The 19,591-nt window shown below is 43.5% G+C and overlaps 1 protein-coding gene across 5 annotated transcripts in view; it reads left to right on the plus strand.

Moving 5' to 3' along the window:
• Positions 1 to 19,591, plus strand: part of sfswap (splicing factor SWAP) — a 103,850-nt gene that overhangs the window by 7,379 nt on the left and 76,880 nt on the right. For all 5 annotated transcript variants that reach the window (XR_008725483.1, XM_055655502.1, XM_055655504.1 and 2 more), the window contains exons 4-9: positions 322 to 407; positions 4,820 to 5,045; positions 9,594 to 9,703; positions 10,229 to 10,487; positions 16,434 to 16,668; positions 19,384 to 19,515. Coding sequence is in view for 4 of the 5 variants with exons in the window: in XM_055655502.1 (XP_055511477.1) it covers positions 322 to 407; positions 4,820 to 5,045; positions 9,594 to 9,703; positions 10,229 to 10,487; positions 16,434 to 16,668; positions 19,384 to 19,515 (1,048 nt within the window). In the remaining variant the exon portion in view is untranslated. The remainder of the gene's footprint in view (positions 1 to 321; positions 408 to 4,819; positions 5,046 to 9,593; positions 9,704 to 10,228; positions 10,488 to 16,433; positions 16,669 to 19,383; positions 19,516 to 19,591) is intronic.

Here is a 19,591-nt window from a genome sequence, read left to right on the forward strand (position 1 = left end):
TTAAACACACACTTGATTTGCAAAATACACGTCCAAAATTAAACCATTTAATGTTAAAATATAGAATATTCAGTACATGAATTACAAAAAAACGAAAGTGTTTGTAATGCTAAATTCATCAAGCAACATCTGCTCAGAGATACCGATTTAACAAATATTTCAACATTTTAAAAAACATTTCTAGTAACCAGGCTGACTGCTTGTTTAACTAAAATGTCGACTATTGATTAGTCACAGGCGATTTTTACTTAATGTTACATTTTGGTTATATACATATTGATTTATGTCAATGACAGTATATTCTTTTGATCTTCTTTGTAGCAGCTGCGATGGAAGACAATGCGGAAGAGAATGAGGAGCCATACACTGCTCCCAGTGGGCTGCTTGTGCCTTCTGATGTCGAAGTTGTAAGTGTCTAAAGTTTCCTTCAATTATGTCATGTAGCGTGACATTGATCATAGTACAGAAATGTGTTTAATTCTCACCTGAAAATGTGATCTGAAGTTGAATCTATCAATTTAAAGAGTCCTGTCACATGATTATGGTGTACATTTTGCTGTAATTTTTAGACAAATGATAAAATCATGGAATGATAATGAAGAGAGTTTATTTCATGTAAAAGCAATGCAGCTCACTCCCCATGCTCTGTGAATCCTTTACTTCACATCCTTGAGTGCTACAATGAATCTGGCTGAATGAGCCCTGCAGCAGCACATTCTAGATCCCAATCACAGGCTGTGTGTGTGTGTGTGAGGAAAATCCTGGGTCTTCTACCAACAACTGGTTCTCCTCTGGTTACAGTGATGATTCATTCCTGTCAACAATTAATAACCTGGATAGTTTGCACGCTGGAAATGCGGCTGCAAACTTGAGTTCCCAGACAGCGGGGGATGGCTGCAGTCAGCAAATCCAACCCACTGGCCTTCCAAATGCTTGTTTGTGTGTACGAGCTGCACACAAGTTGGGTATTTGTAAACTGGGGGGACTGCCTCTTCATTCTATATCAGCTAAATAAAATATTTTGTTCACATCTTTTAATTATTCTTTCATCTTGCTCAATGTTAGTAAGTATTTTCTCATCTTGTATTGAATGTTGCTGGATAACAGGTGGGCTGCTAGCTAGTAGAAACTGTCATTTTCATTGTCCTTTATATGAGATCCACTTGGTGGCACAGTGGTGCAGCTAGTAGAGCAGGTGCTTCACAGAGCTAGAGATCCAAGTTGGATCCTGACCTCGGGTGCCGTCTGTAGAGTTTGCACGTTCTCCTTGTGATTGACTGGGTTTCCTCCCACATCCCAAGGATGGGTGGATTCATAGTTTAATTGGCTTCCGTAAATTGCTCCTGGTGTGTAGGGAAATGGATGAGAAAGTGGGATATCATAGAACTAGTGAATGGGTGGTCGAAGTGGGCTGAAGGGCCTGTATCTTTATACATACACATTACCCATCATTGAGGAAGTTGAAACCTGTGCATATCACTAATGTTGTCAACTCTTGTGCCAGGTCGACTGGGCTTGCATTCACTGGAATTTAGAAGGATGGGAGGGCATCTTATAGAAGCATATACAATTCCTAAAGGCTAGATGCAGGAAAAATGTTCTGGCTAGATGCAGGAAAAATGTTCCCCATGTTGGGAGAATCCAGAACCAGAGGTCACAGTTTAAGAATATGGGGTAGACCATTTAGGACTGAGATGAGGAAAAACTTCTTCAGCCAGAATTGTGAATCTGTGGAATTCAGGTCGAGACTCTACTTCAGACAGGGTTCAAACCACTGGGTTGTAAGCTGCCCAAGTGAAATATGAGTTGGAGTGGATCTGGGAAAGTGTTTTTGTTAGAGCATGAAGTCAGGCTGTGTGTCTGTTCCCCTTGTGAATGAATGTTCTCTATTGGTCTCGGCTACATATTACTCTGTTTATCCCAATTTATGAATGCAACATGTTTTTATGCCTTGCCACAGGATTGATTATAAGAATGTAAGATTTAGGGGTAGGAGTGACTCTTTGGCCTCTCGAGCTTGTTTAACCATTTGTCAAAATCATTGCTGGTGGATCTCAATTCCGTTGCCTTGCGCTATCCCTATTCCATTAATATCCGTCAATTATCAATCTATGTTTTGAATGAACGATGACTGAACCTCCACAAGCCTACGGGATAGAGAATTACGAAGATTCTCTAACTTCTTGAAGACAAACTTTCCTTATCACAGTGTAGCTGGTATTTGCAATCAGTTGCCAGTGGAGGCGATGGAGGCACATGGACAATATGTGAATGAGCAAGGCATAGAGGGATATGGTATTAATGCACGAGACATGATTGTTGCCATAGACACCGTGGGCTGAAGGTCCTGATCCTATGCTGTACAACTCCTGCCCTTTATACTGAGTTCTAAACTCCTCAACCAGGAGATCAATCCATGCAAATGCCCTGAATTGCCCTCTGTTAAGTCATCTGGCAGTGTTGGCCAAACTGATGTGATGATAGATCTTTAAGAAGGAACTGCAGATATTGGAAAATCAAAGGTAGACAAAAATTCTGGAGAAATTCAGCGGGTGAGGCAGCGTCTATAGAGCGAAGGCAATAGGCGACGTTTCGGGTCGAGAACCTTCCGGGTCTTGGCCCGAAACGTCACCTATTCCTTCAGGGTTGAGACCCGAAACGTCACCTATTCTTTCGGGGTCGAGACCCGAAATGTCACAACTTCCTTCGCTCCATAGATGCTGCCTCACCTGATGATAGATATTGACCTGTGGCAGCAACAAGGGACAGGGGATTGACCAGGAGATGGGGGGTACTCAGCGCGTACATTAGTGAAACGTGAAACTATAGAGCTGCAGCAGACAACTACTGATGATGTAATTATTTTTCATTTGGTCTCTGACAGAGAGCTCTTGCAGATGTGTACTGAATAATTCATTTTTTTGTAAAATCTGTTTCCCTGTGAGGGCAAGTGATAAAAGCATCCAATAAATAATTTTTAGCAGTGGTTTCTTTTCATGTTGAAAAAAAAAACATTGTATTTTACATTTTACTACAGGATACTACACAAATGTCAAGTGAAAAAGCAAGTGAAACTTTTACCATGGGAGTGTATTTTTGGCCTATTGTGCATACAATATTTCTTGATTTTAAAACAAAACTGAAGGCTGGTAATATCCTTCCATGACTAAACCATAATTGTCTACACAACTAATAGACAATAGGTGCAGGAGTAGGCCATTCGGCCCTTTGAGCCAGCACCGCCATTCAATGTGATCATGGCTGATCATCCCCAATCAGTAACCCGTTCCTGCCTTCTCCCCATACCCCCTGACTCTGCTATCTTTTAAGAGCCCTATCTAGCTCTCTCTTGAAAGTATCCAGAGAACTGGCCTCCACCGCCCTCTGAGGCAGAGAATTCCACAGACTCACAATTCTCTGTGTGCAAAAGTGTTTCATCACCTCTGTTCTAAATGGCTTTACCCTTATTCTTAATCAGTGACCCCTGGTTCTGGACTCCCCCAACATCTGGGAACATGTTTCCTGCCTCTGGCGTGTACAAGCCCTTAATAATCTGATGTGTTTCAATAAGATATCCTCTCATCCTTCTAAACTTCAGAGTACACAAGCCCAGCCACTGTTTTCTCTCAGCAATGGACACTATCCTCATTTAAAAGCTACTTTATATATTGTCAAAATAAAGGAATTGCAGAATGAGGAAAACTCTGGCCAAATACAGAAAAACTGCAGATGGACCGTACACCCATTGGAAAATTTGCTTGAAAATTAGGTTGCCTTTCACGCTCATCACTATCACAGTAATCTGTGCACATACGCCATCTGCAAACCAGCAGATATTTCATTGTTTATCAATCTCCAAGTATTGATTGTAATGTGTGAATTAAATCTCAAATGAACCAATTACATTATAATGCAACTTTATATTGGGTGGGCATGGTGGCGCAGCGGTAGAGTGGCTGTCTTACAGCGGTTGCAGCACCAGAGACCTGGGTTTGACCCCGACTACAGGTGCTGTCGGTACAGAGTTTGTACATCGTACCAAGGCATTGGTGAGGCCAAATCTGGAGTATGGTGTACAATTTTGGTCGCCAAATTATAGGAAGGATGTCAACAAAATAGAGAGAGTACAGAGGAGATTTACTAGAATGTTGCCTGGGTTTCAGCAACTAAGTTACAGAGAAAGGTTGAACAAGTTAGGGCTTTATTCTTTGGAGCGCAGAAGGTTAAGGGGGGACTGATAGAGGTCTTTAAAATGATGAGAGGGATAGACAGAGTTGATGTGGACAAGCTTTTCCCTTTGAGTATAGGGAAGATTCAAACAAGAGGACATGACTTCAGAATTAAGGGACAGAAGTTTAGGGGTAATATGAGGGGGAAACTTCTTTACGCAGAGAGTGGTCCTCCCAATGACTCCAGTGGAAGTGGTGGAGGCAGGTTCATTGGTATCATTTAAAAATAAATTGGATAGGCATATGGATGAGAAGGGAATGGAGGGTTTATGGTACGAGTGCAGGCAGGTTGACTAAGGGTAAAAAAGTTGTTCGGCATGGACCAAATTGTCCCGTGTCCCCGTGACCGTGTAGGTATTCTCCGTGTGTTGTTTGGGATAATGTTCATGTTCGGAGATCGCTGGTCGGTGCGGACCCGCTGGGCGGAAGAGCCTGTTTTTGCATTGTATCTCCAAACGAAACTCACCTAAACTCTAGACTGCTGTGGATAGAATATTTAACTCAACACAATCAGTTTTGAGGCTGCTATTCCATGATGCAAGTTGTTGTGACGTTGCCACAACTTTTATGTTCTCATTTTCTCTCTACAGCCCGCAACATCCAAAATGCACGCCATCATTGAACGCACAGCAAAATTTGTCTGTAAGCAGGGAACACCATTTGAGATCATGCTTAAGGCTAAGCAAGCCCGGAATTCTCAATTTGACTTTCTGTGCTTTGATCACTACCTGAATCCATATTATAAGCACATTCTCAAGACCATGAAAGAAGGAAAATATATCGCTCAAACGGAAAAGAAAATAGATGAGAAAAGGAGTAAGTTATTTCTGACTGATTTCCATTACAGAATCTATTGTGATCCTGCGTTTTGATAAATGCTGCTTTCTGTGAAGTTGCAAAATGTTGGTGTGTAGTTTTCAGTAGCAAAGTTGAAGAGGGAAGTGATATGCCATTTACAGGGCCTGTCCCACTAGGCGCTTTTTATTTCGGCGATTGTCGGCATCATTGACTGACGTATAAGGTCACAGAAAAAGTCGTGGAGCGGCGTGACGACGTATTGATGCCCGGTGTCTCCTCAAGTGTCGCAACATTTTTTTTGTTGCCGCTGGATTTTGAAATGTTCAAAATCTTTCGGCGACCCTGACACGTTAGTCAATGACGCCGGCAGTCGCCGAAAAAATCGCCAAGTGGGACAGGCTCTTATGTTTGTGAACTAGAGAACCAAATGAGACTGAAAGGTAGAGGGACACTAGGAAGTGTAGATGCTGGAATCTTGAATAAAACACACAAGAGTGCTGGAGTAACTCAGCGGGTCAGGCAACATCTGTGGAGGAGATGGACAGGTGATATTTTGGGTTGGAACTCTGGAGTGACTGGAAACTCACTGGTTTGCTCACCAAATTGCACCTCTGGAAAACTAATATGGGATATAAAGCATTATTTCTAATATTATTTTACAAAATTGATTTTCTTCAACAAATCGGTCAATGTTATGTCTTTCATTTTAAACAAAAGTGAGGAAGATAAACAGCTAAGATAGACAGAAATGCTGGAGAAACTCAGCGGGTGAGATAGCATCTATGGAGCGAAGGCATAGGTGACATTTCGGGTCGAGACCCTTCTTCAGACTCTTCTTCAGCCTCACCCGCTGAGTTTCTCCAGCATTTTTGTCTACCTTCGATTTTCCAGCATCTGCAGTTCTTTCTTAAAGAGAAACAGCTAGATGAGTTTCCTTCCTGCTGATAAAGACTGAGAGGCAACATCCTTACTTGGAGGATAGTGTAAGGGTATATTTAGAAAGGCTTGGCAGAATTAGACTTGGATAGCAAGGATTGCTGAAGGGCAGGCTGCACTTGCCTGTAGAAGAGTAAAGTAATAACGTTGGCCTGCAATATTTGCGTAAAAAATGTTTTCACTAAATCCCACATAACATTTAGTTAAAAGAAAACATGGTAGTGATTGTCATGACTACTCAATGGTTGAAGAATAGTAAACATAAAATTTAAAAAAAAAGATTCTTGGACTGCCAGGGTGTATGGGATTGTTGATGCCCTAGGTTTCTTTGTATCTACATGACTTGGGCTTTCGGTTAGTGTTAATAATCCCTGCCAGTGTTTGTAGGGCAGGACACAACTTATTACCGATGGCACACACAAAGTTAGAAAGTAATGTCACAACATGGGGAGTAGAGTATTTGTCTCTTCATGCCTATTCTGCCTGGTAAAATCATAGCTGATCTTTTATGTTCCTGCATTCATTGTGTGTCCTCTAATTTGCAACATTGAAAATGTTTGATCTTTATTTTAAATTGATTATCTGAGCCTCTCCAGACACTTGAACAGAGAATTCCAAAGATTCAGTTGCCTCTGGGTGAAATAATTTTTTCCCCATCCCATACGTGCATAGTGCGCCCTTTATTTTGAGATTGTTACCCCCCGTTTCTAGATACTCCTGCGCAGAGAAACACCATTCCTGCATTTACCCCATGAGCATGATATAGTATCACTACTCTCATGTACAGGCCCAGCCAACAAAATCTTGCCTTGTCCAAACCAGGAATGGGATATCAAGGTGGATTTTTACAGAGCATTAATTTTTCAAAGCTCACAGGTGAAGTGGAAGAGCTGATGTTAGAAACAGTGAAAGTTATGAAAGAAGAATGAATGATATTCAGTGGCTGCCTCCACAGATGCTGCCCGACCCACTGAGTTCCCCCAGCAGTTTGTTTGTTTTTGCTCCAAATCCATAGGATTCAAGACCGAGAAAGAAAGATAGACAATACGTGCAGGAGGAGGCCATTCGGCCCTTCGAGCCAGCCTCGCCATTCAATGTGATCATGGCTGATCATCCCCAATCAGTACCGTGTTCCTGCCTTCTCCCCATATCCCCTGACTCCGTTATCTTTAAGAGCCCTATCTAGCTCTCCCTTGAAAATATCCAGAGAACCGGCCTCCACTGCCCTCTGAGGCAGAGAGTTCCACAGACTCACCACTATCTGTGTGAAAGATTTTTGGACCAAGGCAGTTGATGGTGATGGGAATATACAGGAAAGTTGAGTTGCAGTCAAAATCAGATCAGCCATAATCTTGTATTAATGGAGCAGGCTCAACAGATTATATGGCATCCTCCTGCTATTGCATTCTTAGTATCTGTGCTGAAGCTTCATTTAATCACTACATTCATCAAGATGTTAACCACTGTCTGGGGATTTGAGTTATGAGATTACATAAAGGGGACTTGTTTCTCCTCAGAATAAATAAGGAGTAATTTAAGAGATTTTTGGAAGCGGCAGGGGATTTTGCCCAGGGGTGCCGTCCAGTTCCCCTCGAGGAACGTTCACTGGATAGCTCAATTACTGACCATATTTGTTATTAAATCAAAGGATATATCGTTAAACTGGGTCTTTGGAGCTGAGGTCGAATCTACAGGGCCTCGTTGAATAGAAGAAGGGCATAAAGGGATGAATAGCTTTGAGCTGTGGCTCCATTCCATTTTTCATCAAACATATTAAGAAACAAGTGGGATAATAAAACCACCAAGTGGTGGGAGAACTCAATGGGTCATGCTGCACCTGTGGTGGGAATGGGCTGATGATGTTTCGGGTCAGGACCCTTCTTCAGACTAAATATTGTAGGAAGGAACAGTTGATGCTGGTTTAAACCGAAGATAGACACAAAGTGCTGGAGTAACTCAGTGGGACAGGCAGCATCTCTGGAGCGAAGGAATCGGTGACATTTCGGGTCAAGACCCTTCAGACTGACGGAGTAGGGAGGCAAAGCTGGAAACTAGAATTGGCGTTACGGCACAGCCTACCTATCACTTGCCAGGCTTTGTCCCATCACCACCGCCTCTTTTCCTGCTATCTCCCCCTGCTCCATCTATAGACAATAGACATTAGGTGCAGGAGTAGGCCATTTGGCCCTTCGAGCCAGCACCGCCATTCAATGTGATTATGGCTGATCATCCCCAATCATCACCCCGTTCCTGCCTTCTCCCCATATCCCCCGTCTCCGCTATTTTTAAGAGCCCTATCTAGCTCTCTCTTGAAAGCATCCAGAGAACCTGCCTCCACCGCCCTCTGAGGCAGATAATTCCACAGACTCTCTGTGAGAAAAAGTGTTTCCTCGTCTCTGTTCGAAATGGCTTACTCCTTATTCTTAAACTGTGGCCCCTCGTTCTGGACTCCCCCAACATTGGGAACATGTTTCCTGCCTCTAGTGTGTCCAAGTCCTTAATAATCTTATATGTTTCAATGAGATGCCCTCTCATCCTTCTAAACTCCAGAGTGTACAAGCCCTGCTGCTCCATTCTCTCAGCATATGACAGTCCCGCCATCCCGGGAATTAACCTTGTAAACCTGCGCTGCACTCCCTCAATAACAAGAATGTCCTTCCTCAAATTAGGGGAGCAAAACTGCACACAATACTCCAGGTGTGGTCTCACTAGGGCTCTGTACAACTGCAGAAGGACCTCTTTGCTCCCATTTTCGATTCCCCTTGTTATAAAGGCCAACATGCCATTCGCTTTCTTCACTGTAAGCTGTACCTGCATGCTTTCTTTCATGGACTGATGTGCAAGGACCCCCCAGATCCCGTTGTACTTTTCCTTTTCCCAACTTGATGCCATTTAGATAGTAACATCAGTCTAAAGAAGGATCCCAACCCAAAACGTCGCCTATCCATTGCCTCCACAGATGCTGGCTGAACCACTAAGTTGTGGCAGCACTTTGCAGAAGCTGTGATCTTGAGCAGAACACAATCTCCTATCTCCAAGAAATATGTGGAGCTAATCTATGATGTCATGGAATTGTCCAGTGCAGAAGTCCTTTAACCCTGGTCGACACAGCAGGTAGACTCACTGCCACCTGGCACCAGAGAACCACGTTTGATCCTGACCTCTGTGCTGTGGTTTGCACGTAGTCCCTGTGACCGCATGTGTTTCCCCCCTCATCCCAAAAATGTGTGGATCTGTAGGTTAATTGGCCTCTGTAAATTGCCCCAAGTATGTTGGGAGTGGACAAAATATGCAGAAAGATATGGTGTACACCAAAGATAGACAAAAAATGCTGGAGTAACTCGGTGTGCCAGGCAGCATCTCTGGAGAGAAAGATAATACAATAACATAGAACTAATGTGATGGAATGATTGATGGACAACATGAACTTGGTGGGCCGAAGAGCTGTATCTTTGAATCAATCAACTCGCTATTCATTTGAGAATTAGCAATTGTCGCTCTTGTGGATCATTAAGATTGATTACTCCAGCAAAATATTGTATCAATGTTGCCTACCTTGTCTATCTGGGGAATAATAATTGTCTTGGCTCGGTGATTACTGTTTACTGAAACATTTTATAATTTTAACAGAATCCGTAACCGAGTCTGGTGAAGAAGATGATGATGACAACGATGGTTCTTACCTCCATCCGAGTCTTTTTGCTACTAAAAGTAACTCCAGATTGGAAGAGCTAACAAGGGTGAGTCCCCGAAGATCAGATTTTACAGTTTCAAATCCTTCCAGATTAAACCAACTACAAATCTGTTTCCTGGAGTGACAGTACTCCATCTCGAGTTTCTCCCAAGTTTTGATTTCGAGTATAATTCTAGATAATTATCAGATAATGCAAGTGAGGCTTGGACTTGAGTTTGTTCTACGACAAGGGTTCCCAGCCTGGGATAAATTTGCCCCCAGGGGGTAAACGTCACCTACGCAGAGGGTAAATTGTTGATTCTGGATTTGTACATATTTGTTCTCATTGACTGACACTGTATGGTTCTGGTATACCGGTATCTGTTCATTAGTTGTCCGTAAATAAGTGAAATAACATTGTTATGTGCTATTGAAGTTGCCATAGGTAAACAGGATGAAAAAGGTTGGGAACCCCTGTTCTGTGAAATAGCCAATACCTCTAATAACAACTCGCAAATTAAATAGGTGTAACTTTAGCGTCGCTGGTTAGCAGGAGAATCGGGATTACTGAAAGATGTAATTGTGTGTTTAGCCTCTGAAAGTGATGGATCCAGACCATCCGCTCGCTGCTTTATGTCGGAAGGTACAAGCAGAAGCCAAAAAGGAGCAAATGCTGCGAGAAGCCAACAACGCGGAAGCTGTAGTAACAACAACAACAACAGCAGCAGCAACAACAGCAGCAACAGCAGCAGCAGCAGCAGCAGCAGCAGCAACAGCAGCAGCAGCAGCAGCAGCAGCAACAGCAGCAGCAGCAGCAGCAGCAGCAACAACTGGAGAATGCACTGCAGATTGTAAGTATGCAGACCTACGCTTGCTGCTCAACTCAATATGTGCCTACTACACTTGATGTGGCCTTCAAGGCATGTCATGCATTAGCTCGATCCTCGTGTGATGCTTGGTGATTTTGTTTTTCTTTAAGAATGTTAATTCTCAGATGTATGGTTGTTGCTGTGCTCATAAGTGGTAGGAGCAGAATTAGGCCATTCGGCCCATCAAATCAACTCCACCATTCAATCATGGCTAATCTATCTCTCCCTCCTAACCCCATTCTCCTGCCTTCTCCCCATAGTCTCTGGCACCTGTACTAATCAAGAATCTATCCATCTCTGCCTTAAAAATATCCACTGACTTGGCCTCCACAGCCGTCTGTGGCAAAGAATTCCACAGATTCACCACCCTCTGACTAAAGAAATTGCTCATCTCCTCCCTTAAAAAAACGTCCTTTAATTCTGAGGCTGTGACCTCTAGTCCTAGTCTCTCCCACCCTGCTGTGCTCTAATGTTTGTTACTCTGTAAGCAGCAGGTGTTGTACAATCTTTCTTTGTGATGTGAAGTGAAGGAACCATTCACATTTTCTATTGGAACAGGAAGCCACTTGTGCCTGTTCCTTTGTTAAATAAGATCGTATATCCAGACACGGGGAATTGCAGATGCTGCTTTACAAAATAAACACAGCGCTGAATTAAATGATAGGGTCAGGCAGCGTCTCCCTCCGAAAGACATGGATGGGTGACATTTCAGTTCAGGACTATTCTTTAGATTGCTTGAATAGGGGGAAGAAAGCTGGAAAAGTGGCAGGAGAAGGCTTGGCAAGAGAAAAGTGGATACATGTGAGGGGAGTTTTGCTTGGCAGATATGTAGACAATGGTGAGAGATGAAAAGAAGACAAAAAGCCTGGGGGAGAAGAGGAGTGAAATGTGAAGCCAGAGGAAGCAATGTAGATTGATGGGATGGGGGGGGGGGGGGGAGGGGGTAGCGTGAGAAATGGTTAAGTATCCTGTATGCTACGCTGATGGTGGTAGATGTGGATATTTCACTGAGTGGATGGGGCAGAGATGCACTCGAGTGCATGGCAGCTGCACTCATTCAGGCAAGCGGTGAAGAGGCTGTGGCTAGTTGGATAAGCCACTCAAAGCAGAACATCCAGCTTTTGAAATGGCTGGGTAAACACTCGCTTGATCCAGTTGAGCTTTAATATAGAAACAGGACATCAACGAGGATTCTTCAATGCTATTGCTGTGAAGGGTCATTGCCTTGCACTTGTGTGGCATAATTGTCTGCTTAATGGTTCATCCCTTTTGATCATGTTTTGCTCGCTCAGATGGTGGAATGAGCTGCCAGAGAAAGCTATCGAAGCAGATAAACAATGATTTTTAAAGGATATTTGGATAGGATGGGTTTAAAGAGACATGGGCCAAATGCAGGCAAATGGGTCTAGCCCAGTATTCCAACTTGACCGGCAGAGACAAGGTGGGATGAAATGGCTGTTTCTGTGCTGTATAGTTCCACGCCTCTAAATGGAGTGAAGGGCCTTTATCACCCAGACTGTGCATTGTGAAGAGGTGCATATTAAAACTTGCAGAGTGTATGATCCATAAAGAAGTTGCAAGCAGTTTCTTTGTGATCATAAATTGCATTGTCAAGTGGCATTTGGCCATCTCCAACATATCTGAGAACAAGCACAGGTCTACTCACACGTAGATTTCTTGCATTGTTCCTGAATTCGGCTTTCAATTGCTTCAAAAGGGGCATATTAAGGGCATGCCCCATATTAAGGGCATGCCCCACTTACGTGATTTTTTTGGTGACTTGCCGGCACACGTCCATAGTCGCAGCAGGTCTCCGAACATTTTCAACATGATGAAAATCCAGCGGCGACCAGAAAAAGGTACGACTTTGGGCGACAACTCATGACCATACAGGCGTCACGTGTCGACATGTCGCGGGGTGACGTTGAAAATTTTCGGAGACCTACTGCGACTACGGCGGGTGCTGGCAAGTCGCTGAAAAAATAGCGTAAGTGGGACAGGCCCTTAAGTATTTCTGTTAGCTGAGAGGACATTCCTCTTATCTGAAGAAAAGATCAGATGTTTGGAAGAGGGCATTAATAACATGTAGTTAAGATTTTGATCAGTGACGAGCAGACATGATGAATATCAGCCATCTTTTTATCGTGTATATCATGTGTATTGATTGATCTGACGAGACGGTTCAGAAACCACAGTAGATATTGTACTATATATGATTAATCAAGCAGGTAAGTCTAAACATATATTCTCAATATTGTTGCCTATGTTTGATCTGTGATTTGTAATAAAGATTATTATGGGCTGACATCTTGGATCAATATTTAATGTGTGAATTATTGTTGAATAACTGCTTTATCTTGTGTGAAAGCAAACATGGCAACATCAAGGCATGGTTTTCAAGGGTTATACACATTGTATTTGTGGAGAAGGGAGACAGTGAAGTCTTGAAAATCAAAAAAAAAATGCAGTTTTTGTAAAATTAAATAAATGCTGAAATATTCGAGTCAGGTCACATCTAAGTGAAGGGAAACAGTGTAATGTGTCAGGTCAAAGACTGTCCTCTTAAGTCTTGATAGGTAACGAACAAGAGTGAATGAGAAACACGAGAAACATGGTGAAAGTGATGCTGTGTCAAGTGGGAGAATAATAACTATATTGTACAATATTGTCTACCTACTATATTGTACAAAGTATTTTTGTAATGTACGAGATGTACGCTCCAACACGATCAGTAAGCACACAAAAAAAAAACGGGAATCTTGAACAATAAACAAAGTGCTGAAGGAACTCAGCAGATCAGTCGGCATCTGGAGAGGGAATGGACGGGCGATATTTGGAGTTGAGACCCTTCTTCTGACTTGTGGAGTGGGGGAGCAAGCTGGAAAAGAGAGGCGCGGGCGGGACAAAGCCCTGACAAGTGATAGGTGGATACAGGTGAGAGGGGTGACTGGTAGATGTATGTGACGAGTGATGGGTGGATACAGGCGAGGGGGTGACTGGTAGATGTGAGGAGTATGAGACAAGGCTGGAGGTGAAAAGGAGACAAAAGAGTGTTGGGTAATCAGTGAAGAGGAGCAGTCAAAGTTGGGTTTATGAGGGAGAGATAGATCACATGATTGAATGGCGGAGTAGACTTGATGGACAGTTGGCCTAATTCTACTCCTATTCCTTGACCATATGACTGTAAATGTAAAACTGGAGGAAGGGATGTTTGGGGAGGGGAGAGAAAAGAGAAATAGAAATCCATGACCCCCACTGACCCCTGGCAAGGTTTGCCAAGTGACGAATTGAAAAAGGAAATGTTATCTGAGTTTAGTTTAGTTAAGAGATATAGCGTGGAAACAGACCCTTCAGCCCATCAAGTCCGCGCCGTCCTGCGATCCCCATACCCTAACACCATATTACGTACTAAGGACAATTTATAGTCTTTACCGAAGCCAATTAATTAACCTACATCTTTGGAGTGTGGGAGGAAATAGGAACACCCAGGGAAAACCCACGCGGTCATGGGGAGAACGTACAAACTCCACACAGACAGCACCCGTAGTCTGGATCAAACCTGGGTGCCCCCCCCACCTCTCCGAATTGTTTCTTGGAAGCATAGTTTAGATAGACGGTGGGTTTAAAGTAACTCTTCAAGCTGTTAAAAGGTTGCATTTGTGTATGTACGAACAATGGGAGTGGAGAAAGCTGTGCTGAGATTTTAAATGTTCAGGCCATTTATGCTGCGATATGCAGAATGAAATCTGATCTATACAGCTCAGCAAATTAAGTTTCCCTTCCTTAGCAATGACCTGCTTTCGACCTCTTCCAATTAGCGATGCTTCAAATAGAATGATAGGACCTGTACTCAGTTTTGGATATTTTCCCATTTTTAAATTGGCTGTATAATAATTTACAGCTTTAATCCTGAGGACATACATTTAGTGCACAAGTTTATGTTGTAGAGATACAGTGTGGAAACAGGCCGTTTGGCCCACCCACTCCACGCTGACCAACATTCACCAGTACATGAGATCTATGCTATCCCACTTCCACATCCTACATACTTGGGGCAATTTAGAGAAACTAATTAACCTGCAAACCTACGCATCTTTAGAGTGTGGGAGGAAACTGGAGTTAACCCACGCGGTCAAATGGCATAGAGACGCCAGCCGCAGTCCAGATCGAATCTGGGTCTCTGGCACTGCTCTACCGCTGCTCCACTGTGCTGTCCACTAGGACAAAGGAATACTCTATTTAGTGTATGTTTGCCCAGAATACTGTTTTAGATACTGTTGTGGGGAATGAAGTAGCAATCAGAACAGTGACACAATGTCTGGCTCTGTTGTATAGTGGGATGGGGCAAAGTCTAGTCAAGCAGTAGTGAGTGGTAGGGGAGTCTTTAGACAAATGTTCCAGTGGCCGCATACTAGACTACTGGATGGTGTGTTGCCTACCAGGGGCCAGGGTCAAGGATGTCTAAGCAAACACTGGTCATTCAGAATTGGGGAGGGTTAGCAGCCAGCGTTCATATTGTGGTCCATATTGGTACCAATGACACAGGAAGGGAGAGAGAATTCAGGGAATTAGGTTGCGGGTTAAAAAACAAGAGCTCCACGGTGATAATCTCAGCATTACTGCCCGTGCCGTGCTGGCGAGGCAAGAACTAGAAAGATAGTGCAACTATCATAGCGAAGGAGCCGGTCGGTGCAGGAAGCAGATACGTGGATCATTGGGCCTCCAAGGCAGGTGGGAACTGTACTAAAGGGAGGGGTTGCATCTGAACCAACTTTCTTGCAGGGAGGTTCACTAGTGCTGTTTGGAAGGGTTTCAATTGGAGTGGTGGGGGGGGGAGGTGGGAACCAGAGCAGCTGGTCGGTGAGGGGAGGGACATCATGGGAAGGTAGTGGTTAGTCTGACCGGCAGGATGGACATGGTGAAACCGATAGGCCATGTGTTATTGGAGTCGGGGTCAGTGCATATCATAATGGCGCTGTGGTCATTACATGCACTTGGTTACAAGAGGGACAGGGCTGGCCTTTGCCGCTTACTTCCCCCCCCCATCTGCCAATCCCTATCAACTGGTCTCAACTACCTTCTGGAATTCTCTGCCACAGAAGGTAGTTGTGGCCAGTTCATTAGCTATATTTAAGAGGGAGTTAGATGTGGCCCTTGTGGCTAAAGGGATACTGAGTTGGATGATCAACCATGATCATATTGAATGGCGGTGCAGGCTTGAAGGGCTGAATGGCCTACTCCTGCACCTAGTTTCTATGTTTCTATCTGCATCCACCTATCATTAGCAGGCTTTGCCCCGCTCCCACGGCTCTCCCTCCTCCAGCTCCACCCGTCATGACTCGGAGCGTCCCCTGCCCATCCCCTCCACAGATGCTGCTTGACCCACGGAGTTCCTCATGAACTTTGTTGTTGGTGTTTTTTGCCCAGTATAATTGAATGGTACTTAAAAATGGAAGTGACAGAAATCCATGAACAAACAGGTTGTCTTATTACAGGGAACTGTGTGCGATTCATTTAAAACCAAAAAGACTAGTTGAATGAAGGTGCAATCAAGCGTTTTAGTATTTGTGGTTAATCAACATCAGATAATTAGCACCAATTGTTTCAAAAGCTATGTTGAATACTAATACATGCATACGTAGTTTGTCAAGTGCTTAGTAAGGGGTAGGAATTTTTATTTTATAAAGTTTGATGAGAATGACTCTAATAGAATATGCTGTCATTTAGCATTGCAATTTGAATAAACATGAAACCCATTTTCTACAAGAGTAGTTACATTTTTCAAGGTGTACTTTGCAGCTGTTCCAATGGGGGCTGGTATAAACAAACGTGAAAATTGACAGTTTTATTATAGCGGTTTTGAACGATTCTGTGAGCGTGATAGAAATAATAAGGCTTGATCTTAATTACATTCCTTCTCCATTACAGCATCGGTGACAACTATGTATTATGGATATTACATGATGCCTGATGGTACATACTGCCTCACGCCACCTCCTCCTGGGATGGAGGTTGCTGGTTATTACGGTAACGTGCCCTCAGAGGCAGCAACATCAACTACGACAGGGACTGTGGCCACGGCAGCATCTGACACCACACCTCCACCACCCCCGGAAGGGGACGGCAGCAATAGCCAGGGAGCCTCTACCACAACCACAGTCAGGTAAGGGACATGTTACACTCAACAATTAGCTTCCCCTAGATTTAAAAGTGCACGTATGAAAGGTATTACTTGCTTAAAACTATCTCGACACTTTTGGGAGGAATTGGGTATTGTAATAAAAGAAGCTACCTCGAAATGATCTCCCTTCTTTCAGTTTGGCAGCCCAGTGGCACAGCTGGTAGAGCCGCAGTTTGCATGTTTTCCTTGTGACCGTGTGGGTTTCTCCAGGTGCTCCAGTTTCCTCCCGCATTCCAAAAATGTGTAGGTTTGTTGGGCAATTGGCCTCTGTAAATTGCCCCAAGTGTATAGGGAGTGAATGTGTGCTAGAACTAGTGATTGATGGTTTGTGCAGAATGGGTGGGCTGACCAGCCTGTTTCCATTGTGTATCTTTCAATTCAATTCAATTAAAAAATATATTATTACTCCAAAAGTATAGCTCAGGGGGTATGGATATGACTGACAAGGCCGGCGGTTATTGCCCATCTCTTCATTTCCCCTGAACTGAGGGTCAACCACTTTATGACGTTTATCTGCAGGGCTTGGGGAAGCAGATGGAGTTTTAATGGTATTCTGAAGGTGGCTGAGTGGTGACACAGGTGAGATAGAAACATAGAAAATAGGTGCAGGAGTAGAGGCCATTCAGCCCTTCGAGTCTGCACCGCCATTCGATATGATCATGGCTGATCATCCAACTCCGTATCCTGTACCTGCCTTCCCTCCATACCCCCTGATCCCTTTAGCCACAAGGGCCACATCTAACTCCCTCTTAAATCTGATAGTTTATCTGTGGAGAACATGGATAGGTGACGTTTCACAGAGTGCTGGAGTGACTCAGCGGGTCACACAGCATCTGTGGAGAACATGGATAGGTGACGTTTCACAGAGTGCTGGAGTAACTCAGCGGGTCAGGCTGCATCTGTGGAGAACATGGATAGGTGGCGTTTCACAGAGTGCTGGAGTAACTCAGCAGGTCTGGCAGCATCTGTGGAGAACATGGATAGGTGATGTTTCGGTTTTAGACCTTACCTATCCGAGTTCTCTATGAGGGACATGTGTAAGGTAGGTAGTCGGAAATTTTTCCCCAAAGCAGAAATCTCTCAAATTGAAGGCAGTAGGTTTAAGATAAGAGGTTGGAGGAGATCTAAGGAAGAACCTTTTCACCCAGAGGGTGGTTGGGATCTGATGGCCTGCATGGGTGGTGGATGCACAACATTTAACAAGTAGCTCGGTGACCACTTGAATCACCATACATGGGAAGCTGCTGGGCAAGTGCTGGTAAATGGGATTGATGTTGGATGGTCAGCTTGTCCACAGTGGACTGAACGGCCTGTTTCTCTACTGTTTGACATGGACTATGGTACTGCTATCACTACTTCTCACACTTCTTTAAATCCACGTTTATTTAAATACATGGACTTACATTGCTGAATGCATGGTGGTATTCCAACTCGTGTGTCCCTTAAAAAATGGTGTGGATGCCTGGTACACTGAACCGCTACACTGCCATGGTCCATTATGCATCATCTACTTGGAGAGCATCCTTTCAATTCATGAAGGAACAATGACATTTTAAGATTTTAAATAAAAGCAGCCAGATCACAATATTAATCAAAATGAAGGTACTGGATGATGGCTAATGTTGTGCCTTTCTTTGGGTGTGCTCTGAGGATAAGTCAAGGAGCTTTATATCAATGGTGGGGTAAGTTACTGTAAGAGATTCTGAGAGACAAGATATATTTGCAATTGGATAGGCTTGGTCTAGTTGGAGAGAGTCAGCATGACTTTATCCATGGGAGATCATGTCTCACAAAAGTGATTGAGTTTTTTGAGGAGATGAGCAAGAGTACTGTCAGGGGCAGGGTGGTGGATGTTGTCTACATGTTTAGCTAGGGCCTTGGCAAGCTCCCGCACGATAGGCTGGTCCGAGGGCCAGAATACATGGGATTCAAACTAAAAGTGTGAATTCATTTAAGTCTGAGTAAAAGCCCAAACTATTTTATGGTAATCAGGTAATCTTAATTTATTGCTGATCCTGTTTGCACTCTCCTTCATCCCTTGCAAAAAGCATGAAGAGTTTGCAGACTGTGCTCTGACCTTTTCATGTGGCCCCAAAGCATATCTGATCCCCAGAATAGCCAACACATCCTCTGCCTGATGCCTCCAGCCCCATGTCCCACTCACTGAATGGGGAGCAAGAGGTGAAAACTAAGCTTCACAGTTTTTAACTTTTTTTTTGCTAGAGATAGGGGGTTAAAAGTGCCCCAAAGTAAAAGAATGATGGAGGGATAAAATGCATTGCTAGTTTAATCTCGGAAAGCTGCATATAAATGTTGACATTATGTTTACAGGCCGACTAAGCTGCAGCAAGTAAACGTCATTCTATTGTTGTCGGTACATACGACAATGAAACACTCTTGAATCTTCAGCTTAGCATTCATAACATCCCATTGCATTTTGTATTGCCTTGAAGAATGCCAAACACGTCACTCAGTCATTGCAAGCAATGCATTTGTTACAGCCATCCGTGATGTGCTGTCATTGGGCATTGACTTTGAAGCTTGCCCTTTATCAATGTGAAGGAAATACCAAATTTATTGGAGCAAAGCGTGATGTATTTTTGTTTTTTTAGGATGGCTTGAGGAGAGATTTGTAGCGTGCTGTACTGTCACTATTTTTTACACGTTTGTACAACTTAATTATCTTGTATTTTTCAGTGCTACAACTGTGGTTCCTGTTATCATTCCTCCTCCTCCCGATATCCAACCAGTTATTGACAAGCTGGCAGAATATGTAGCCAGAAATGGAACCAAATTTGAAACCAGTGTGAGAGACAAGAATGATACACGGTAAGAAAGTGAAATAATTAGTCAATTTGTTATCAGGTCATAGTTCTGAACCACATTCTTCTGAAAGGTACATGGC

This window comes from Leucoraja erinacea, chromosome 25, assembly GCF_028641065.1.
Source record: "Leucoraja erinacea ecotype New England chromosome 25, Leri_hhj_1, whole genome shotgun sequence".
NCBI lineage: Eukaryota > Metazoa > Chordata > Chondrichthyes > Rajiformes > Rajidae > Leucoraja > Leucoraja erinaceus.